General features: G+C 34.8%; 2 protein-coding genes across 2 annotated transcripts in view; one reads left to right on the forward strand and one right to left on the reverse strand.

Annotated features, from left to right (window-relative positions):
• Positions 1-2,143: 2,143 nt before the first annotated feature.
• Positions 2,144-8,138, reverse strand: LOC107562253 (glutathione peroxidase 7-like). The gene is made up of 3 exons (XM_016246862.1): positions 7,940-8,138; positions 4,636-4,897; positions 2,144-2,726 (listed from the first exon to the last, which is right to left on the reverse strand). The coding sequence occupies exons 1-3, from the start codon at positions 8,072-8,074 to the stop codon at positions 2,563-2,565; spliced, it is 561 nt and encodes a 186-aa protein (XP_016102348.1). The 5' UTR covers positions 8,075-8,138; the 3' UTR covers positions 2,144-2,562.
• A 5,958-nt stretch (positions 8,139-14,096) lies between these two features.
• The window catches only part of LOC107562249 (terminal uridylyltransferase 4-like), a gene marked incomplete at its 3' end in the record, with an annotated part of 25,700 nt that continues 14,526 nt past the window's right edge, over positions 14,097-25,270 (forward strand). Inside the window, exons 1-10 of the mRNA XM_016246859.1 lie at positions 14,097-14,561; positions 17,853-17,977; positions 19,282-19,398; positions 20,576-20,753; positions 20,882-20,970; positions 21,062-21,113; positions 22,625-22,674; positions 22,761-22,880; positions 23,951-24,127; positions 24,216-24,390. Of these exons, the coding sequence (XP_016102345.1) occupies positions 14,159-14,561; positions 17,853-17,977; positions 19,282-19,398; positions 20,576-20,753; positions 20,882-20,970; positions 21,062-21,113; positions 22,625-22,674; positions 22,761-22,880; positions 23,951-24,127; positions 24,216-24,390 (1,486 nt within the window). The remainder of the gene's footprint in view (positions 14,562-17,852; positions 17,978-19,281; positions 19,399-20,575; positions 20,754-20,881; positions 20,971-21,061; positions 21,114-22,624; positions 22,675-22,760; positions 22,881-23,950; positions 24,128-24,215; positions 24,391-25,270) is intronic.

Below are 25,270 nucleotides of genomic sequence, written 5' to 3' on the forward strand. Positions count from 1 at the left end.
ATATAGTTTTCTGTGCAATAGTCTTACCCTTCAAAACATCTTAGTTCATTATATAAGTCATTAAATGCAAAATGGTTGATAGTTGTCATAACCTGTCAAGCATATTTTCTACACATTTCTATTAGACTTTGTGTAAATTTGCCATATATTGTGCAGGGGAATCTTGACTTTCACTAATGAAGAGAATGAAGATTAGCTAATGATAAACCAGTTCTCTGAAATAGCTCAAAGGTGCATCTCATGAATCTTCAATTGGGAAGCATATACTGTGTAGACAGAGGACAACACAAGAGTTACGATTCTGACAATGGACGTTCTTATTTTTTATTTTCATCTTTGTGTCCATATTTCTTTTCCCTTTTCTATATCACAATGACTATGTAAGGTTTTTTTTTTTGGTCAGACCACTAGTAACAGTGTAACTGGGAATTCTATCCAGTCTCTTTCAATCAATATCCCACATACAGTACGCAGTGTTGGGGTAACGCGAGTTACATAATCTGATTACTTTTTTCAAGTAACTAGTAAAGTAACGCATTACTTTTTAATTTACAAGATCATATCTGAGTTACTTTTTCAAAAAAGTAACGCCAGTTACTTTGTTTTCCCATTTATTGACTGACAGCTCTCCTGTCCCCATATTGGGAGAAATCGGGAGTACAGTGGCGTTGTGTGCGCTGTGAACATGATGTTACTGTAGTTCTAGACTAAATGTGAATGTGCATTAATTCATCCCACTCACAAAAAAACTGATTTAGTATTCATCAAAATGAATTAAAACACTGACACGCAAACTCAGAATATGACGCAACCCTGCAATAATTAAATATGTTAAATAACACAAATGTATCTAATCCCATTTTATTAACTAATGTCTTTGCTGCTGACCTTTGATGATCCAGTTTAACCATGCTAATAAGCAAAAATGACTTTAGATAAACTAGCAATTGTGCTTCATTGTTTTTTTTATTGCTGAAGAGTGTTGAACCTTCTTCTCCTGTGTTCTAAAGTACAGACGTGAATTTACTTTTGCTACAGCCTGAGGTTTATTCATTACACTTTTTGGTGTGAATGGGCTTTTACATTTGCTATAAATAGAACTTCTTATATTAAAAACAATCAAGCCCTGCTTATATTTAAAAAAATTAGTTACTTTTTTTAGGGAGTAATGCAATATTGTAATGCATTACTTTTAAAAGTAACTTTCCCCAACACTGTACAGTAGTGTGTAAATTTGTACTTTTGAAATGGATATATGGTATACATAAGCATATGGCATACTGTTCAATATAACTGTCATCCAAAATGTTGCCATAGTTTACATCAGGTACTAACAAAGTGCACTGTTATATTGATAACGTGACTAAACATTTGACTATCTTGTTTGTGAACAATGACAAAAGGACTTTTCATTCTGATGGCACTGATATGTTCATTGACATAAATACTTACTTTTGAGAGATGAACTAAAGATTTTGAGTAAGTTACAGGCTTTTGCAGGTAATCCATTGTGAGGTGCTGTTTGTACCAATAGTTTAAATCTAGTTTAAATCTAGATTAAAGACCCATCTCTTTAACCTGGCTTACACAACACACTAATACGCTTCTAATATTCAAATCCGTTAAAGGATTTTTAGGCTGCATTAATTAGGTCAACCGGAACCAGGAATACTTCTCATAACACCCGATGTACTTGCTACATCGTTAGAAGAATGGCATCTACGCTAATATTAGTCTGTCTCTCTCTTATTCCGAGGTCACCGTAGCATTAAGGATGATTTGAGAAATGCACCAAAGCGACTGAGAAAAACTGTAAACAATAACTTTAATAACACTACTCACGTCTTCAGATAAAAATTATATAATTTTTTTTATTATTAATTCTTAACATTTAAACATTAATTTTAATAACCATTTTACATGGGCAAGCACCACTCATATTTTCTACAGAAACAAATATTAATATATATAAATTTTATTATGATTGTTTTTTAATATATAAACATTATTTTTTAATAATAATTAGTTTCACAAATAGTAAATTTTTTAAATTAGGTTTTCAGTGAATAAACAAAAAAATAAAAAATCAAACTTAGGAAAAAACCTTTTAATGGAGCCACTAAACTAAAATATAACAGGGTCAAACAGATTTCAGACAGATCACAGAAACAAAAATGATAACGGGAGTATAAAAATAAACATTTGTACTCCAGAATCAGTTCATCATATTGCTCATGTTTCATTATTTTGTGTAGCTCTATTAGACATAGCATGTGGTATGTTATTAAGCATAAAGTGTTTATTATGGTTTATTAATAAAAGTGGTCTTTTATTACTCAAGCTCTCAGTGCTTCTCTTTACAAACGTGAAAAGAGAACAAACTAATGCAACAAAGTTGAAGAAGTGGATGAGAGAATATAGGATAATTTAAAGTGGGTTGCGCTGGTGTAATCTCACACTTCGTGCTTTGAATAGGCCTAAATTAGCATGTGTTTCTTCAAAGAGATCTGTTTCTGAGGTCTGAGTGTCTACAGTTTTCAGAACTGAAGAAGATTCAAAGGACTAAAGCTCTTCTTTCCTCTTAATGATCAGCTTGCGAACCATATCCGCTATCCGTGGGCGAATTTCTTTGACGGAGATGTCAGGACCCCATGCGTCAACAACTTTGCCATCAGTGTCGATGAGGTACTTCCAGAAATTCCAGGTCGGCTCTTTCCTAGATGCCTCTGAAATTATAAGAGAGTGTGACGGATGAGAGCGCAACAGGTCAAATTAAAAATCCACTAGACTGTGATCTTGTGTGAAAATTAAATGCCTCCTCAAGCACTTTGTTTGTTACATCACAAAAGCATGAGATATTGCAGATGAACCGTTTGTGGGCACTTGAGTGCAAACACTTGATTTGATATTTTGTATCTAATGCAATGACATGCAGACATTTTGAAGTGTGATTTTAGTGTTTAAATACGTTTTGATACCACTGTAACCCTAGCAAACAGGAAACGTTCTGGCAAGGTTCTGTCAAAGTTCTGAACGAATGTTCTTCAGGTTTTTGTTAATAGAATGTTCGTTTAAAGTTATCTGGTCTTTAATAACATTCTCAAAACATCATTTCAAAAAAACATTCAAAAGTAACGTTCCCATGCAAAAATTATAAAATGGAACATAATTTGGAACGTTCTCTCTAAGGCCTCGTTCACACTAGTGCGTTTTCATTTTAAAACGCATAACGTTTGCTACAGTTACGCCTATCGTTTACACTACTCCGGTGTTTTCGACCCTCGAAAAATGAGACTTTTGAAAGCACTGCAGACCCCGTTTTAGTTTGAAAACTCCGGGGTTGCGTTTCAATGTAAACGGACTGAGACCACGTCCACACGTACACGGGTATTTTTATAAAGTTTTTCCTTCTTCCGGAGATTTTCCTTCTTCCGTTTAAAAAAAAAATCTCCGTCCACATGTAAATGCAAATGCATACTATGAAGCACTGTCAAGAGCATGCCAAACCAACAGGTGGCGATATAATCTCAACCGTAAAGCCATGTTGGCCAATCAGAAGCCTGAAAAAGTCTCCAGTAGGCGGAGATAACAACGCAGGCGCCGACGTCACAAGCCAAAAACTACAGTTTCGCTGTCTACACGATAACACTGCAACCGGAGTTTTTTAATAAAAAATCTTCACCCTGGCAGGCGTTTTCAAAAATGTTCGGTTTCAGTGAACTGGTGCTGCGTTTGCATGTGGACGAACGGCCTAACCGTGTAGAAAAAGCTGCGGTTTTAAAAATAACCGCGTTCGTGTGGACAGGGCCTGAAACTGAGACTTTCGAAAACGATGGTGTGGCTGCCCACATTCGCTCTGCGTATCCTTGACGACCGTCAAGCGCATCATGCGCATTGTTGTACCCATAGATATGTATGGGTTGAATCCCCATTCCAAGCATGTAGACGTAGTGCCGATCCTAGACTTCTAGGGGCCCTATGCAAAACTGTGTCAGCCGGGGCGGGGGAGGGGGGTGGGTATGAGTGGTTATGAACGAATGAATGAAACGCATTTGTCCGTGTTTCACTCCATCTCGAATCGCGCTCACAGAAAGCGCTTGAGAAACAGTGTCTCTTCCGTGGCTCGGTACACTTTCAACTCGATTTTTTTAGTCTCGAGCAAGACTGTATGACAGTCTTCACATTACATGATTTGACTGATTTTTACATAGAAAGGGCGACAGTGTACTGCATTAAAAGAAATGACCATTCATGTTTTCATAACCGCTGGCCAAATTCAAAAACGAAACTAAAATTAAATCATCTTTGAGAGCACGGGGGGCCCCCTGGTGTTTCGGGGGCCCTACGCAGCTTGCGTATTTTGCATATAGGTAGGATCGGCTCTGACGGAGATCTTTTCTGAAACGCAGCGGAAACGGCAGTGTAGACGAGGATTGTTTTCATTTTAAAACGCCGTTTTAAAACGAAAACGCACTAGTGTATACAGGACTTAACGTTTGCATAACCAAGAAAAAACGGAGAGTTTTGCATGATCAGAGAACAGTTCAGAAATGTTTATGTTTTCATGGGAACATACTCAGAGCATATTATTTTTGTTAGCTTGGACCTCACGATCATCAAGCCTGTTCCACTCACCCACGAGGTATTTGTAAGCATTATTGGCCCCTATTCCAACCACAGCGATCTTGCTGAAGATGGGAAAGGAAACCCCGTAGACCCGCCGCACAAAGCTGTCGATCTCTTTATCGCTGCCAGGCTCCTGCTGGCCAAACTGGTTGCAGGGGAAGGCCAGAACGTTAAAATGAAATGGACCGAAGTCTTTTTGCAGCTGCTGAAGGTCTTTGTAATGCTCATCAGTGTAACCGCATTCGCTGGCCACATTCACTACCAGTGACACCTACAAACACAGCACAGTAACATCAAGAACATCATACACCATATGACTATAGATGGATGGATGGATGGATGGAAGATAGATGGACGGACAGACAGACAGACAGATATTTTATTAATGCCATACTATGTGACCTTACATTTATGCCATACGAATTGCTATGTTCCTTTATTTTAAAGTTCTCGTATATAGCAATAATAATTATATAATAAAACAAGAGTTTAAGCAGCTGTTCAGCAGCTCTCTGACGTCATTCCTGCTTCCTTTCATTCTAGTTGTCCCTGAATCAGATGTAAGGTTTATGATCATATAATGGCACAGGTTCTCTGTTTGTTAAACTGTATGAAGCTTTTTGACTCTGTGTAACCGTGAACACCAATTATGCTCTAAAAGCCAAATGAAGCCATTAGAGCCAATCTAAAGCTGCTCTGAGTCACTGGTGAGTGAAGAGCCGCTGTGACGTCATTAATGGGACTCTATCTTACTCTCTCTTTGTCCTTGAGTCTCTGTTTTACCTTTCCACTTCCTTTAAGTCTTCTTAATGATAATCAAATGTACATGTGTCCTTGTGTAAATTAGATTTTTCCATAAATGTAAATTACACACAATTGCTGTGCTGATCAGCCCTTGAACTATAATACCAGCTCTTCTGATACAGATTGAAAAACACCTCACCTCCATTAAGCCCGCTGTGTTAAAAATTCGCTGGCCACATTCACTACCACTGACACCTACAAACACAGCACAGTAACATCAAGAACATCATACACCATATGACTATAGATGGATGGATGGATGGATGGATGGAAGATAGATGGACGGACAGACAGACAGACAGATATTTTATTAATGCCATACTATGTGACCTTACATTTATGCCATACGAATTGCTATGTTCCTTTATTTTAAAGTTCTCGTATATAGCAATAATAATTATATAATAAAACAAGAGTTTAAGCAGCTGTTCAGCAGCTCTCTGACGTCATTCCTGCTTCCTTTCATTCTAGTTGTCCCTGAATCAGATGTAAGGTTTATGATCATATAATGGCACAGGTTCTCTGTTTGTTAAACTGTATGAAGCTTTTTGACTCTGTGTAACCGTGAACACCAATTATGCTCTAAAAGCCAAATGAAGCCATTAGAGCCAATCTAAAGCTGCTCTGAGTCACTGGTGAGTGAAGAGCCGCTGTGACGTCATTAATGGGACTCTATCTTACTCTCTCTTTGTCCTTGAGTCTCTGTTTTACCTTTCCACTTCCTTTAAGTCTTCTTAATGATAATCAAATGTACATGTGTCCTTGTGTAAATTAGATTTTTCCATAAATGTAAATTACACACAATTGCTGTGCTGATCAGCCCTTGAACTATAATACCAGCTCTTCTGATACAGATTGAAAAACACCTCACCTCCATTAAGCCTGCTGTGTTAAAAAGAACACTTCCTCATTGCATTCATTGGTTTGTGTTAAAATTGACATTTCATTTAGTGGCTTACTACTGCACTTAAAAGGATGACTATGTAATGAGCTACAAGAGATCGAGAACACGTTATGTTGAGATCACAAGAAAATTAAGTCATTATAACGAGAAAACAACTCTCGTTATGTCGAGATAACGAGAAAATTAAGACGTTATAACGAGAAAACAACTCTCGTTATGTCGAGATAACGAGAAAATTAAGTCGTTATAACGAGAAAACAACTCTCGTTATGTCGAGATAACGAGAAAATTAAGAGGTTATAACGAGAAAACAACTCTCGTTATGTCGAGATAACGAGAAAATTAAGAGGTTATAACGAGAAAACAACTCTCGTTATGTCGAGATAACGAGAAAATTAAGAGGTTATAACGAGAAAACAACTCTCGTTATGTCGAGATAACGAGAAAATTAAGTCGTTATAATGAGAAAACAAGAAGGAAAAAAATATATTGCATGGCCGCTTAGAACTTCAGTACAAAACAGTTCAAAACAGTTCCAAACAAATATGTTGGTGGATTTTGATGTGAGAGGACAACAGGAGATGGACTTTTTCACTGGAGGAAGCCTTATTATAGATTGTGGACTCTATTTTATGGACTATTTTAGCCAGAAGCGACGGTTTAAAATGTCTTAATGATGGATTTGTTTCTTACAAACACACAGCTTTTCACTTCACAAGCCATTAACTGATGGACTGGAGGGATGTGGATTATTTGTGGATTATTGTGATGTTTTTATCAGCTGTTTGGACTCTCATTCTGACGGCACCCATTCACTGCAGAGGATCCATTGGAGAGCAAGTGATGTAATGCTACATTTCTCCAAATCGTTTACACCAACATCAATGAAACTAGTATTTGAACTAAAGATCTTAGCTCAGATTTAGAACTCACTTTTCTTTAGTATATATAATATAATATAAAACGGGTGTTGATTATTTAGAGGTTTCAAGGATTTAAGAACAGCATTTTAAAGTTATTCAACATCGACACCTAGTGACTCAAAATGAGTTGTGCAACCACACTACCAAATATTCATGCATAATAAATTACGTTTTGTTTTTTTTGTTTTATAAAAAGGTGAAGTACTGTACGACACGAGCCCTTCCATAATGCTATAAATGATAGCATGTAGAACTTTAAAATAACTTAGAATGTTTGTAAATTACCACAAAAAAAAACAAAAAAAAATAATGATGGACTGATCAGTAGTTCACGTACATTCAAAATCAGTTTGAAGTGCAATACTTATCTCAGAATAATCCAACAATGTATGTTAATATTAATGAAAGTTCCATTACATTGATAAATAGCTAACCATACCGTTGAAATCCACAGCAGGAGCTGAGATAGGCTGCCACGTAGACACAGAATGAATGAAGCACAACTCCAGACTGACGGTTAGTAGTTTATTACGGGAAATAGTAGAAGTGGGGAAATCTTGCAACACCATTAAAGCATGCATGAGAAAAGCCCAGTGATGCAAAATTAGTATTAGGATTTTCTTACATGCACGTTAGTTGCAGCTTACGCTTGCAGCATCAGAGCTGATTTCTGGAGACTCACCGATCCTCTGTATTTCTCCAGAGAAACTAACCTCCCTCTGCTGTTCACCACCTTAAACGAGTAAAAGTCTTTCTGTTTGGCCTCGGCCAGACATGATAAAGTCAGTAAAGTAAGCGCTCTCAGAATCGTCCCCATAATGCTGTGAGACTCCTCTGATGTATAGCAGACGGATGAGGGAACGGGACAGTCCGACACAGGGTAACAGATCTAAACACCTAGAGCGGAATGAGGCCCAAACAACCAATCACAAGCTTCCGCATTCCGTTTTAATAAGATCTTTGGCAAAACTTGTCAGAATGATGAGAATTGTGGGTTTTTTTTTTTAAATCCCTGTGAATTTTAATCAGAGGCATATTTAAAACATATTGTTTTGTTTTATAAAAGCAGGGATAATAAAGGTCTTAAATGTATTGTATTTGTATAATTAAATTTCATATGCTGTTTTTTTACATCCACATTTTCCCCCCAGGTCCAGAGTTTCATTTTAGAGTTCGAAAAACTTTTTTAAAATATTAACATTATTAGTTTGCTTTGTTTTGTACTAATGCATACAGTGCATTGTAAACTTTAACATATTATTTTTCTTAAAACAGGGATGATAAAGGTCTTAAATTTATTGTATTTCAAAGTTGATTTAGACAAGTATATGGAAACTATGCAAAGTTCTGTGTGAAACCTGTCAAGCAGTGAAACCTGCATCTCTATATTCATCCAATGTGTCCTCTTAAGGCGTTTATTTATTTATTATTATTATTATCCTGGCGACACATCCCTTACAAAAATTAACCAGGGTTTTACTACAAAACACACACACACACACCATGGTTACTGTAGTTAAGCCATGGTAACTACAAATGAATGGCATTTATAGTAAAACTGTGGTTATAAAGATAATAATCAATACTCAATAATCGAAAAACCATACACTTTTACTATAACAAAACAATGGTTAATTTTCTTAAAAGATTTGTCTGTGTATAATTTTTCTTTTTATTTTTCTTTGTTTTGTTTTTATAATGCCTTAATGGTTTGATGTTTTGTAATGTTTAAAAAGAAAGAAAGAAAGAAAGAAAGAAAGAAAGAAAGAAAGAAAGAAAGAAAGAAAGAAAGAAAGAAATCAGATTCACAAACCAAAAGAAAGAAAGAAAAATCAGATTCACAAACCGAAAGAAAGATAAACAGAAAGAAAAAAAGAAAGAAAGAAATAAAGAAATCAGATTCACAAACCGAAAGAAAGAAAGAAAGACAGAAAGAAAGAAAGAAATCAGATTCACAAACCGAAAGAAAGAAAGAAAGAAAGAAAGAAAGAAAGAAAGAAAGAAAGAAAAAAGAAAGAAAGAAATCAGATTCACAAACCAAAAGAAAGAAAGAAAAATCTGATTCACAAACCGAAAGAAAGATAAACAGAAAGAAAAAAAGAAAGAAAGAAATCAGATTCACAAACCGAAAGAAAGAAAGAAAGAAAAAAATTAATCAGATTCACAAACCGAAAGAAAGAAAGAAAGAAAGAAAGAAAGAAAGAAAGAAAGAAAGAAAGAAAGAAAGAAAGAAAGAAAGAAAGAAAGAAAGAAAGAAAGAAAGAAAGAAAGAAAGAAAGAAAGAAAGAAAGAAAGAAAGAAAGAAAGAAAGAAAGAAAGAAAGAAAGAAAGAAAGAAAGAAAGAAAGAAAGAAAGAAAGAAAGAAAGAAAGAAAGAAAGAAAGAAAGAAAGAAAGAAAGAAAGAAAGAAAGAAAGAAAGAAAGAAAGAAAGAAAGAAAGAAAGAAAGAAAGAAAGAAAGAAAGAAAGAAAGAAAGAAAGAAAGAAAGAAAGAAAGAAAGAAAGAAAGAAAGAAAGAAAGAAAGAAAGAAAGAAAGAAAGAAAGAAAGAAAGAAAGAAAGAAAGAAAGAAAGAAAGAAAGAAAGAAAAAGAAATCAGATTCACAAACCTACTTTGAAATCCCAATCTGAATCAAATGATTTGCGATCCGTGCTCCAATTCCCAATCTGAATAATGATTTGCGCACCTTCATTTCAGATCAAATATGAATCAAATGATTTGAGAACCCACTCTCAAGTTCCTAAAAAAAATGATTCACAATACGCTACGAAGTCCTGATTCGAATCAAAAGATTCGGAAAACCGCTCCAAAGTTCCGATCTAAATCAAATGATTCACGATCCACGATCCACGATCCACGCTCCGAAGTCCCAGCCTGAGTAATAATTTGCAAACCATCATTTTAAATCGGGACTTTGAAGCACGTATATCTTTTAATTTGCGAACTTATTCATGAACTAGCTCGATCCGAAGTTCTGATAGGAATTAAAAGATTCACGAACCCGCTCCAAAGTCCCTCTGAAGTTGCGGAAATGAGAAAGAACTGGGCTGCGTTCAGCCCCGACAAAACGGTGCAAAACGTGTTTTAAACGGAAACGGGGGTGTGTTGAACACTGTTCTGATGAAGCAAGAGTTGCAGCTATGGCAGCTGAGAAGGCCATTCTTTGTGTTCTTTTTGAAGAATTTTCGGAGCCTGATGAAATCGGTATAAACACGTGTTTAATACTGCAAAATACACTCGATGTTACAGTCACTGCCCTTGCCCTCCAGAATAAAAGAGAACATCCCAATCCAGTGAAGGGGTTTGTGGAAACTGTGGCTCCTAATTATTGTGATCCAACATTTGCCTCGCATTTCAGGATGAAAAGACAAACATTTCAGGTGAAGGATAATCCACTTCTTACCTCCGAGACTGTGTTATGATCTATATGACCTTATTATTTTTATTGTGAGTATTAGGCTTATCATTATTGCTGATCACGGTTGTTGTGCTTTGATATTGTAATATTTACCATTATATAATCAGAGGGGTATAGAAAAGACATTAATCAGTGTCTAGCACACCTTCCTAAAGAAATGATATGGACCAGAAGACATTGCAATTACTAAATGATATTTAGACAGACTTAAAGAAGTTCCAGATCTATACTTGTGCTCTTAATGTCATGTAAATAAACATGTGCAAACAATATACTTGCTCTTGTGAATTTATTTGGATGTTAATTACATTGTGCGCTGTCTCTTTAATACCGTGTGGTTTAAACATACATGTTGCTGCTGATTGGGCTGACATGTTTGACACAGCCACCAAACAAGAGAAAACGTATCTCAAACCCCGTTGCACACCGTTTCCAGGAAACATGTCGTTCAACCCGTAAACCGTAGCAAAACGGTGCACACCGGTTTGAGCTTCAACTTGCCCCTGATGACGCCATGGTTTGATCTTCGGCTGACCAATCAGCAGTAAGGGACATTTAATTCCTGCCCACGTGTAGAAATCGAATATTCAAGATGCTTATTCATTTTTCCATATCTGAACGAAAAATTTTAAATTAAGCTAAATTCTTGTTTTACGTTTTAGGGAAAAATTTTCAAAATTAAAAAGGAGCCGTTTTCCTTGTTTTTCTACTTTCCTATTAAATCAAAAAAACAACTGAACGAATGATACATGGACCCACATTGATTATGTTTACAAATAGTACATATAATACAGGTGCATCTCAATAAATTAGAATGCTGTGGAAAAGTTCATTTATTTCAGTAATTCAACTCAAAGTGTCAAGGAATTTGGCTACAGTTGTCGTATTCCTCTTGTTAAGCCACTCCTGAACCACAGACAACGTCAGAGGCGTCTTACCTGGGCTAAGGAGAAGAAGAACTGGACTGTTGCCCATTGGTCCAAAGTCCTCTTTTCAGATGAGAGCAAGTTTTGTATTTCATTTGGAAACCAAGGTCCTAGAGTCTGGAGGAAGGGTGGAGAAGCTCATAGCCCAAGTTGCTTGAAGTCCAGTGTTAAGTTTCCACAGTCTGTGATGATTTGGGGTGCAATGTCATCTGCTGGTGTTGGTCCATTGTGTTTTTTGAAAACCACGTCACTGCACCCGTTTACCAAGAAATTTTGGAGCACTTCATGCTTCCTTCTGCTGACCAGCTTTTTGATATTTGATATTTTATGACAGTTCAACTGGAAATCGGTTGAAAGCATTCAGTCATCTCTTACCACTGAAGTGAATGTTAAATTTATCAGTATATATTGTAATACATATTTGAGAACTTATTGTTGTATCTGATTGTATTAGTCGTGATAGTCAATGAAAAAGAACAAATGGGAGAAGCAGAGTAACACACAACTGTACTATAGCAATAATATAAACAATAAAATAAATAAATAATACAATTCTAAAAAATATATTATATGAAAAATATTTCACATCACATTCTTTTTCAGTGAACACACACCCAGAGCAGTGGGCAGCCATTTACGCTGCGGCACTAGGGGAGCAGTTGGGGGTTCGGTGCGTTGCTCAAGGGCACCTCAGTCATGGTATTGAAGGTGGGAGAGAGCGCTGTACATTCACTCCCCCCACCTACAATCCCTGCCGGTACGAGACTCGAACTCACAACCTTTAGGTTACGAGTCCGAATCTCTAACCATTAGGCCACGACTTCAAGAGAAGAGAGCGCTATGGACAGCGAGAGCGCAGAGGGGAGCTCCACCCACTGCACCATGGCTGAGGGTGAGCTGAGCTCAATGGACTGTTATTTGGATATTTATGCAGACATAAATACTGCACTCTGAACTTTCTGCCTGCCCTGAACTATCTGTCTGCTCTGAACTGTCTGTCTGTCCTCCCCTGGCTCCCTGGAGCCGTCAGCCCTTCCTCCACCATGGCTCCTCCCTCATTGGCTCCACCGTGGGCCGCCATCATGGCTGGGATCCTCGTGTTGATTATATTAAATACTGTTAGAATTCATCTCCTTCGTCTGGCGCTCCTCATTCCACCGTAGCTGTGACAATAATGATAATCTTTTTGCATTTTTTAAATTAATGTTATTTATTTTATAGATAAGGTTTTAATATGGATTTTAATGCAGTCTCTGAATGCAACAACAACAACAATAATTAGCTATTTATTTAGCTACAATTTCTATAAATCAATTTCTATTTCTTTTTTCTATATTTCTATAATAATTAGCTATTTATTTAGCTACAATTTCTATAAATCAATTTCTATTTCTTTTTTCTATATTTCTATAATAATTAGCTATTTATTTAGCTACAATTTCTATAAATCAATTTCTATTTCTTTTTTCTATATTTCTATAATAATTAGCTATTTATTTAGCTACAATTTCTATAAATCAATTTCTATTTCTTTTTTCTATATTTCTATAATAATTAGCTATTTATTTAGCTACAATTTCTATAAATCAATTTCTATTTCTTTTTTCTATATTTCTATAATAATTAGCTATTTATTTAGCTACAGTTTCTATAATTCTCTACTTTTCTATATTTCTAATATGAATTTTAACACTGAATGCAGACATTGAATGCAATAATAATACTAAGCAATTTATTTAGCTATTTGTTTAGCTATTTAATACGCAATAACTTTGCATTTAAACATTTTAAAACGTATTTTATGAATATGGTTTTAATATACTTACAGTGGGTACGGAAAGTATTCAGACCCAGACTTAAACTACTTCAGTCTGTGTGCATTGAATTTATTTAATACACGAGTTTCACAATTTGAGTTGAATTACTGAAATAAATGAACTTTTCCACGACATTCTAATTTATTGAGATGCACCTGTATAAACATAACATGGTTTTCTTAAATGTATACATGCATGTATGTGTATTATGTACATAATAAATGTACACCGTACACCTACATATATTTTATAATCAAACTTATTTTGGATGCGATTAATAATTTGACCGCGCTAATAATAATTTATAATTGAACAATTTGTTTATTTTAAGAATGTTTTTAATATGCATATCTACACTGCATGAAATAAAGAAATATCCAGAATTGTCAGAAAAAGTCGCAATTAGCTTTATATTTATATGTATGAATGATTTATCTCTCTCTTTACCTGCCTAAACGTAATATTTCCATATTATTTAGTTAGTGTAGTAGTTAGTATAATGAAATATATTAAATTTTTATAAATAATATTTCCTAGATCATGGCTAGATGCCACTCATTGGAGTACTAAGCTAGTATTCACTTCCCAATATTGCCAGATTTCTCCTGATTTATCAAACCTTCAATGCACAAACATTTCTGGATCCCCACGATCTGATTCTGTCGTGTTTCTGCTCCAGAAACCTTCAACCCAGAGCCCTTTGGGCTTTTCTTCATTCTCATCCGGAGAGAAGAGGAGTGGCATGGAGGACCCCAAAAGCCCCGTGAAGGTGGTCAAACCTTCCCGCTCGAACGGGGGCAAGGTGTCGTCCTCCAAACCCCAGTGGGAGAGCACCACAGTCCCGAGCCGAAGCAAGGATGCCATCCCCAGGGTGAAAGAGGAGATCCAGGGCGGTCCCAGCACTGGCAGGACCTGCATCGGCAGCCCCCAGGAGCCGGGGAAGGGCAAAGCCCGCCGGCTGACGGGCAGAACTAACTCTGGCGAGAGGGGGAAAGGGAAGACCCAGCCCAGTGAGGGCCGTCAGCAAAGCCAGGAGAACAAAACTCCGGTCCGAAACAGTGGACCGGTCAAGGATGGAGGAGCAGCACCGCTGGAGATCTCGACACACGACAACACCATCACCACCGCTAAAGACAGCATAACCGGTGAGAAAATACACTCCGATAATCTGATCAGATCTGGACAATTTGAGATAGATCGATGTTTGGGGTCAGTAATATTTTTTTTAAATATTAGGAAATATTATTATAATTTAAAATAAATCTTTTCTATGTGAACATATTGTAAAATGTCATTTATCAATCAAAGCTGAATTTTCAGCATCGTTACTCCAGTCTTCAGTGTCACATGATCCTTCAGAAATCATTCTAATATACTGATTTGCTGCTCAAGAAACATTTCTAATTATCTATTTTGAAAACATTTGTGCTGCTGAATGTTTTTGTGGAAACCACGATTGTTTTATGAATCGAAAGTTTAAAAGAGCAGCATTTGTTCGCAATAGAAATAGGGATGCGCCGAGCCGATATTCATATCGGGTATCGGCTCCGATAGTGCCATTTTTCTCGGATCGGGTATCGGTCAGAGAGAGCCGATCCAAATCCAAGATTTTTATTTTAATTTTTTCGATTGTGCGAATTATTCTGTGTTACTCTGAAGCCATACGATAGCTTAATGTGAGCTACATATGAATATTTAAGTCCTTACATTAAAGTTCACACAAACTCTTTTCTCCGCTGTGGCTGTCAGTCATTCGTTCAGCCTTTAAACCCTGCTCGCGTTCGGTTACAGCAGTCAGTTCGGTAAAGCTCTCTGCAAGATCATTCTGTGTTCCCATTATACTTGATTTGTAAATACATGTCTATGATTTTGCAAAAAGGACTTTATCTTCTTGCCGGAGTTTAATGTTTTGTTACTTGCTACCGGGAGTCTGTGAGAACAAAACACGGGCGTAGAAAAGACTATAAATTGTTTTTAATGTGCACAGTAACTGAAATTTAAAATTGTTAAAAGAAAGGCTCAATAACTGTAGCACAGATATAATACACTATAATACACACTGTGGAGCTTCTGTCATGAAAACAAATTCCTCGTATGTGTAAACATACCTGGCAATAAAAACTCATTCTGATTCTGATTCTGATACACTACACATCAATTTCTCTTCCCTTTGTGCTTTGCAGTTTTTAACACGAAGCACTTACAATGCGCTTCGTGCTCATAGACTGTCAACCCTCTACATTGCGGGTAAATCACTCGCATATGCGATTAAATGATGTCTAATATTAGCCAATGGCTAATCAATTCTCAGATTTTACTCGCCAGTGTATGAGCTGGATGCTGAGTATATGGTTAGCAGTTAGCACAGATATATTTTCACTCACAGAACACTCTGACTGAGCGCTTCAGAGTTTCACTCTCCGTCAAGCGATCTGATATTTTTCAGTTCATCTGAATGGATGCGCAGCGCACCTGTGTTTGTGTATTTGGCGTAACGTAAACTCTAGTGTGAAGGTGCACGACTCGCCGTCGCTTTCTCACACACACACGCAAAGAGCGAGAGTCTTACATAAAATGCAGAATTGATGCACTACATGTAAAAGATATACTTTGTTGTATTTACCATTTTACAACCATTATATATGTTTGTAAAATGGCATAACTTTTATTTATATATATATATTAGTATTTCAGTCTGGCGAGTAAACAAAAAAATATACTAGCCGATGGCGATTCAATTGCCAAGGTGTCCGTTGAAGGTTGACTGTATAAAAACAGTTCGTGCTGCACTGTATTTGTTTTGTCCTATCGTATCTATCATATGTTGTTGCCTTATTAAAAAATATGCTGTACATTTAAAATAAATGTATTTTAATTTTATTGTATGTACTTGTATATAAATACATTCATGAATGTTTTTAATGAATGGATTTTATAATAATACAAATAGCAATGTGTAACATTTTACCATATTTAGTGCAACACTTTTATTTGTTCCCCACAAAATATTGTTTTTTCACTAAATCAAACATTATATATGTTTGTAAAATGGCATAACTTTATTTATATATAGATAGATAGATAGATATAGATAGTATAGTATAGTATTTCAGTCTGGCGAGTAAACAAAAAAATATACTAGCCGATGGCGATTCAATTGCCAAGGTGTCCGTTGAAGGTTGACTGTATAAAAACAGTTCGTGCTGCACTGTATTTGTTTTGTCCTATCGTATCTATCATATGTTGTTGCCTTATTAAAAAATATGCTGTACATTTAAAATAAATGTATTTTAATTTTATTGTATGTACTTGTATATAAATACATTCATGAATGTTTTTAATGAATGGATTTTATAATAATACAAATAGCAATGTGTAACATTTTACCATATTTAGTGCAACACTTTTATTTGTTCCCCACAAAATATTGTTTTTTCACTAAATGTTTGGATTTCTAAAATGATTGTGCACTGATTTTTCTAGAATAACTTTTGCTGCCGAATCATCCACTAACCTAGTTTATGAAATGTTTTTGTCATAGATTCTAAATATACATAGGCCTATATTTTTTCATATTTGTTTATTTTATTTTTCTTTATAATGAAGTATGTATCTAGTAGATTGTGAAAGAATGATTATCAGTTCCACACACGGAGATATATAAATTCTACATTTATTTAAATTTAATAAATAAATAAATGAACTTCACTGGTATCGGATCGGAATCGGTATCGGCCAATACCGAACCCTAGGAATCGGTATCGGAGGCAAAAAAGGCGGATCGGAGCATCCCTAAATAGAAATCTTTTGTACCATTATCAATGTCTTTACTGTCATTTTTGATCAATATAATGTGTCCTTGCTGAATAAAACTAAAACATTTTTTAAGAAAAAAACTTTTGAAAGCTGCTGTATATTTTAATAGTGGCAAATGATACATGCATGAAAAGGCTGAAATTTAATGAACAATTATTTAAAAAAATATATATTTAAAATTTGCTAAAGGTGTTTGAAAAGAGAAAATGTTGATCATCTTTTAACAAGATGATTGTGTTTTCTCTGCGGTAGTATTGGTGGATTTACTATGTTCTGCCTTTCTCTGGCAGGTTTATCAGTTTAATATACATTGTATTATAATTTAATCATAGCATAATTGTATGTTTTTTGTGTCCAAATAATATTTGTAAGTGTGATGAGTTAATATTGTGTAACGTAATTTAATTTCTGCAGTTGTGTATATTTATTTTGTAATAATTTTAATAACCTACATAATTATAATTATTTTATGTATTTGTGATGCATATGTGAGAGTGTGTGTGTGTATTATTTTATGTATTCATTATGTATGTGTATGCGTGTGTTTGTGTATTTTAGGTGCTTTTTTGTAAAGAGTAATGGTTGGTTGTGTTATCGGTGTCTGTTTCTTTAAATCTCAGGTGTGGAGGCGGGCAGACAGAGAGCCGAGGTCGTGGAGGTTGGAAACCTGACCTCTGACCAGCAGCTGGGACTCAAACAGGCGGAGGCGAGACTGCAGAGGGACTACATCCACCGGCTGCTCAAGGTAAGACACATACATGCAAAAGCTTGACATTTATTGAGGAAGCGCTGTTGTGCTAGGTTGTTCAAGTCCACGGATTCAAAACGCATTCATTTGAAATGAATGTGGCCTCAGTACATGATAAGCTCTATCTGACAGTGTTTGTGATAATGTAGATTACCACAGAAGATCATTTTGAATTGTTCAGCCTTACTTATCAGGTGTTACTGAAATGTTTTAAAAGTGTAGCAACAAGTCTTTATATTTTTACATTATATGTGCTAGCATGAGACTAGTTTGACAGAATAACTTACTTCCCCTGTCAGTGTACAGTTAACTCCTGTCATGAACACAAAGCGCTGGTAACTTTCACATAAAAAAGAGAATTCAATGTTTGTTTATTTAAATTTATTTAGCTATTTGTGATTTTGTGCATGGTTTTATTTGTTTGTTTGTTTATTTAAAGATTTATGTATGGTTTTATTTTTTAAAGGAATATTTTAATTATATTCAAGGATTTTTATTTACATACTGTAAATAATATTTTTACTTTATTTAAATACTGCTGTATTTAGAATGTTTTTGTTTGTTTAATTTATTTATGGTTTTATTTATCATTTTAATTGTTTTAATTTTTATTTCTTTATGGTTTTATTTAGTTTTTATTTTAAAGGATTATTTTTTATATTCAAGTTTCTTTTTATGTTTTTACTGCTGTAATTAAAACATTATTTTTTTGTTTTATTAATTATTATTATGGTTTTATTTATCTATCTGTTTGTTTACATTTGTATTTTGTTATTTTTATTAATTTTTTTATATATTTATATTTTTACATTTTTACTGCTGTGTAGAATTCATTTTTATTTATTTTGTAATTATTTATTGTTTTATTTAATACATTTTTAATGGTTTAATCTACTTACTGTTTTATTTATCTATTTATGATTTCATCTGTCTATTCATATGTTTGTCCATTTTTTTAAAACTATTTTAATTATATATAAAAATATTTTTTTACGCTTTTACTGCTGTTTAGGATTAATTTTGTGCCAATTAAATATGAGTCTCACCCTATAGTTTGTATTTGCTTTAACTTTCACAGACTAGTTTCATTTGACTTTAGCTGTAACTCTGATCTAACTGTTCCGAGTATCAGTGTAAATGTGACCGCACTTTTTCACGCTCACTAGCTGATTTTGCTTTTGAATGACAGTGAAAAGCGCCTTGTTAATCGAATCCGAGTCGTTGAGCGGCTCTTGATTTCTCATCTGTGAAGAGATGTGGCATGTTGCTATTGCTTTCTCAGACGCTGTGTATTTCCACAGCCGTCGCCGGAGTACCCCAATTTCCAGTATCTATGCAAACTGTGTTCAGTCCACGTGGAGAACATCCAGGGTGCTCACAAGCACATTAAAGAGAAACGTCACAAGAAGAACATCATGGTGAGGATGCAGGCTGTTATTTTTCCCAACACTTATTTCTGTGCTCTATGAAACCCACAGTGACTTTAAGCTTGGAGAAGGTTTTTGTATGCTAGTTTCTGTCGCCAAACATTTGTCAGCTGATATCTACATAAAGTGTCCGCTGATATTTTAGATTAATGTTTCAGTAATTTATTTAAAATTCACATGTTCTCTGATGTTGTTTAATTGTCACATGACATGCATATAAATAGATAAAATATGTAATCTCTTAGTTAGTGTTTGATTTTGTAGATTTAAACCTTTTTTTTTTAGTTGTGATAGTGTCTCAGTTCACATTACATTCACACTGGGATTTTAGGAATCCAGCCAGTGTTATTTTAGTATTTTAAGTATTTTATTGAGATGCTATTGAGGTTTTTATTTTTTATTAATATTTTGAATGAGTTTTCATTTTAAATTTTGTTAAAGTTTTAGTCATTTAGTATGTTTTTGCCTTTTGCCATTTTGGTTTAGTTTTTTTTATATATATATATATATATATGTCTATATAGTTTTTATTATTTTATTGCAGTTTATTTAGTACATCAAGGTAAACGAAATGAAAATGAGAAATGTTGCCTTGGCAAAATGTTTGTTTTTCTTGTTATATTTTATTTTATTTCAAGTAATGAAAATGTTTTACCATACTGTAAAAATAATAAATTATTATTATTGTACTGTAAAAAAAACAAAAATGAAAATTTGATAATATAATAAATTATATTTTACACTGCAAGTTTACAATAATAATATTAAGTTAAAATGTTTTAATAATTAAACAGTATATGTATTATGATGCTGACTTTGTTTTTGCGATGTAAATAGCCCTGATGCTAACATGGCAAATAAACAAGCAAACAAACAATATTAATGTTTATATCTTATTCTTCACTTTTAAACTTTAAAATCCTCAAGATATAATTTTGGCAGAATGTTGCTGAAATGCTCTAATGTTCTAAAAAATTATATAAATTATAGGAAATTTTATCAGGCATGCTAAAGAACCCTCTCAGGAAAGAAGCGTTCTGTATTCATCACCTTTAAAGCACCAGCACCAAAGATATTATAGCTATATATTGGGTATTTTGTATTGGATTTGACTCATTTGTATTTTTTTATTTATTGTTTATCCTCTTGTTTATGGGGGTCTTTGCAGGAGAAGCAGGAGGAGAATGAGCTACGAGCGCTGCCGGCTCCCTCTCTGGCTCAGTTGAGGGCACTAGACTCGGTCGTGCTGGAGGCGGCAGAGACGCACGGCATCTCGGAGGAAGACTTCGCGCTGAGGCAAGCCGTGGTGCTCCGGATGGAGGGGATTATATGCAAACAACTCACAGGTACAGTGCTTGGGTTATAGCTTGCACTAGACTTAAGTAAACTTGATGTGAACTTAAGTCAACTAAACTTAAGTCAAGAAAGTGTTTCTTCCAGTCTGCTGAATATCTAAATGCTTGTTTCATCTTAGCATGTTCTCTCCGTCTGTACGGCTCATGTCTCACCCGCTTCGCCTTCAAAACGAGTGACGTCAACATCGACGTCTCTTATCCCTCCACTGTGAGTCTGAACGAACCTGCATGAGCCGCTTGGATTTGTGTCTGTGTGTTTTATTGTGTTTGTTAAAGTCTTGCACATCTCTGTTGAGCAGATGACTCAGCCTGATGTGCTGATCCAGGTGCTGGAGATCCTCAAGAACAGCGGTAAGCTACAAACCATGATAATCCTACTCTAAGTTTGAATGGACTGGTCAATCAGTATGTTGTTGTCTGAAAAAAATAAATAAACACAACTCCTGTTTTTGCTTCGTAACTATAAATAGATATCTAAAGTAATGAACAGATTTTCATTAACAATGAGGGCTGTCAAAATAAATTTGAGTTAATTACTTATGCCGATTAAAGGCACAATATGTCATTTTCGCCGCTAGAGGGCGCATATTCAAAATAAACAAAGATGCAAAGGCGTAGTTTGATGACGCTGTGACTGAGTGTGGAATCATGGGAGTTGTGGTCTTCATCTCCACAGCCGATGCAATCCGACGGGACTCGGGCAGAAATCATGTTCATGGATGAGCTAATGATTTATTAACGTAGTAGAATGAAGCAGGGTGAGGCTGAAAGCCGTCGAAGTGTGTATGTGGGGTAAAGCAGCGGAGCTTTTATTATGCCACAGTCGACCGCTTCCGCTCCTTCCGGTCGTGCGTATGTGGGGTAAAGCAGCGGAGCTTTTATTATGCCACAGTCGACCGCTTCCGCTCCTTCCGGTCGTGCGTATGTGGGGTAAAGCAGCGGAGCTTTTATTATGCCACAGTCGACCGCTTCCGCTCCTTCCGGTCGTGCGGAGCTTTTATTATGCCACAGTCGAGCGCTTCCGCTGCTTCCGGTCGTTTGTATGTGGGGTAAAGCAGCGGAGCTTTTATTATGACACAGTTGAGCGCTTCCGCTCCTTCCGGTCGTTTGTATGTGGGGTAAAGCAGCACTGTTTTATCATACTAGATACATTAGAAAGTTCTGTTATAATGCTACTCTGTGCGGTCGTCACCGGTCTATTAAAACACACAACATATTAAAGTGTCTTTGGTGTTTCCATGTTTTCTACAAAACCGGAAATCGAGGGGTTATGACGTCATTGGCAGGCGACACAATGATACTATGGACATGCTCCGTGTCACTCGTTAAAATTGCATATTTCTCTGGATTTAAACATTTTTCGAAACATTTGGGATAATGTAAGTACTCAAGTCAGCAAAATATATAACACTGTTCTAGTGGTTAAAAAATCTTACATATTGTGCCTTTAAATTAATTTGATATTAACTCCCATAGTCTTGGCAACCAATAAAACTTTGAAAAGTCACAGTAAACCTAATATAAATGAATGAAATTCTGTTATGTTTATAGCAAGTACAGTTTTACATTTAAATATTTCTTGTTTAAACCGCATTGGACAAACTTTTGACTAACACTGTACATTTGTAGTAAAATTATTTATTTATTATGTTTACTTTATCTTATAAAAATATTACTTAATGTTATGTATTTTATAATTATTTATATGTATTTTAAAAAATACATGTATGTATTTAACATAAATAACAAAAATGGAAAATGACTAAATATGTATAATATAGTTGAATATTTATAGTTTATACATTGTGCATTTTAATATTTTATATATATATATATATATATATATGTATATGTGTGTATATATATGCCGAGGCTCGTGCCTCTGGTTCTGGCCTTCCGTCACTGGGCCAACGTACGTATGACTCGCCATCATGTTTTCCAGACATTACAGTAACTGTTTGTCTCCGAGGTCTAACGAGATTGTGTGTTTATCTGTAGCTGTGCCACATCGACTGTCAGGCGGAGGGAGGAATCCCGTCCTACTCGCTGTCTCTGATGGTCATATTCTTCCTGCAACAGAGAGCCAAGCCCATCCTGCCCGTTTATCTAGGACGCTGGGTATGAACTCCTGTTTTAGTCAACCTCAAATAGATCTGTAATCTGAGTCAGTTTTCAAACTGGGGGCTGCAAGAGGTCAGTGGAAAAGCTTCGTGAACTAGTGTCAAATAAAACATTTGTAATAATAATTAGTTGCAGGATAAATTGATTTAAATAAATAATGCATCTAACAGTACAGTACTTTAGAGATTTGAAATAATTGCAACATAATATAGACGTGTTTTTCAAATAATATACGTGTTTTTCAAATAATAATTTATGCATGTTTATAATAATTTTTCACAGTATAATTTAATGAATTTTTTTTTAAATAAATAATACAGCTAATAGCACAGTACTACACAATGAGTGGGGAAAAACAATAATTGCTAGATAAACTAAATGTCTTCCAATTAATTTTTTACACATTTATAATAATTTATAATTTTTCACAGTATAAATTGATTTAACAAATAATGCATCTAACAGTGACTGAGAGAAAAACATAATAGAAACTAAATATTTTCCAAGTAATATTTTACACATTTTTATGATATTCATTATTCACAGCAAAAATTGATTTGCATCCTCAAATACAATAACAGCACAGTACTTTAGTGAGTAAAAACATGTAATTAACAAACTAAATATCTTCCAAATACTGTTTTATGCATATAATATTAATTTTATTTTGCAGTACAAGTTGATTTTAAAAATTAATTTAAATAAACATGCACATCTAATAGCACAGTACTGTAGTGAGTGTGAAAATTAATGTAAAATAACAGAAGATAAGATTTTGCATATTTATTATAATATTTAGTTTTCACGGCACAAATTGATTAAAAGTTATTTAAACAAGTAAAACATCTAAAAGCAAAGTAATAATGAAACATATCGAAACAATAATTATTTCTGTGTATTTATAATTTGGCCTTTAAACATGAAAATATGGAGCATTTTTCTATTGAAGTATACATATAGTGTTTTAAATTTTAGGATGGGTTCCCCCATGAGGATTATCATGTTTGGAGGCTTGTTACATCTATTTTAGATTGAAATAACTGTGTTTTTGTTTCATGTCTGCTCAGATCAAGGGCTTCGACGTGAAGCGTGTGGATGAGTTTCACCTGACGGGGTTGGAGTTGGACTCGTTCGTGGGTTGGGAGCACAGACCCGCTCCTGCAGGCGAGGGCCGCGGGGACGGCAAAGCCAAACATGAACCCAAAACCCAGACTGAGAAGAAGGGTGGATATGCTAAGGGCAAGGTGAGCGTTTCACCGCTGCTCATGACTGGATTACAGAATCCCTAGGGTGAGTATTATCAGTAACGTGTGTGTGTGTTTGTGTTTGTAGACTCGTCTGACGCTGAAGCAGCCGGTGAGCGCGTCTCTAGGTCAGCTGTGGCTGGAGCTCCTGCGCTTTTACACGCTAGAGTTTGCACTGGAGGAGCACATCATCAGCATCCGTCTGAAAGAGCTGCTGCCGCGGGAGCTGAAGAACTGGCCTCGCCGCAGACTCGCCATCGAGGGTGAGACCACAGTGTGGTTAACACTGATGTTGCATTGTGAACACTTCATTTGATGGTTAATTTCCTGAAGAGTGTAAGCATTTGGTTTCCATCCAAGTGTTTAGCATTTTTTGCGTTCATTCAGCAAATAAGGTTTATAGAGTTGTTCAACCTATCTATTTTCCCTCTTTATGGATGCACTGTTAATAAATGCCAAAACAATCTAGTAGACAAAACAATATCATATTTTGGCTGATCACCTTTTAGTTATTTTAATGTTATGGCTAAAAATAGCTGATATAAAAATTCTGTAGTTTTTAATAACTCTAAAAACAATATTTTTTTAAATGCAGCAAGTGAATTTATGAATGACAACATTATAAAAATATGATTAAAATCATATTTATTAATTGAAATAAAATAAAACTAAATTGTTACAAGTAAAACTAAAAACAAGTAATAGTTTTAAAGTTATTAAAATGTTGTTTTGACATTATTGAAAATGACAACACAAAATTACAAAAAATAAAATAAAGACTGCTAATATAAAAATGAAAGCTATTTCAAACTATTAAAAACACTGTAATAGTATATAAGTAATACTGAAATTTAACAAAAAACTTTACTAAAATCAAATATTCTAACAATATTTTTATATTCAGAATATTATAATATTCAGAATATCTATTATGTAGTAAGTCTGTGTAATTACTTTTATTACTCTTATATAATGGTTAATAGAAAATAATTTAGTAATTAGTAATTATATTTGGGGTTTTTTAATTATCTAGTACAAAATATTACTTGTATATATGTATATTAATGTATATATGTATATTAATGTGTGTATATATATATATATATATATATATATATATATATATATATATATATATATATA

The sequence above is a fragment of the Sinocyclocheilus grahami genome, unplaced genomic scaffold (assembly GCF_001515645.1).
Source record: "Sinocyclocheilus grahami isolate Dianchi unplaced genomic scaffold, SAMN03320097.WGS_v1.1 scaffold815.1, whole genome shotgun sequence".
Lineage (NCBI taxonomy): Eukaryota > Metazoa > Chordata > Actinopteri > Cypriniformes > Cyprinidae > Sinocyclocheilus > Sinocyclocheilus grahami.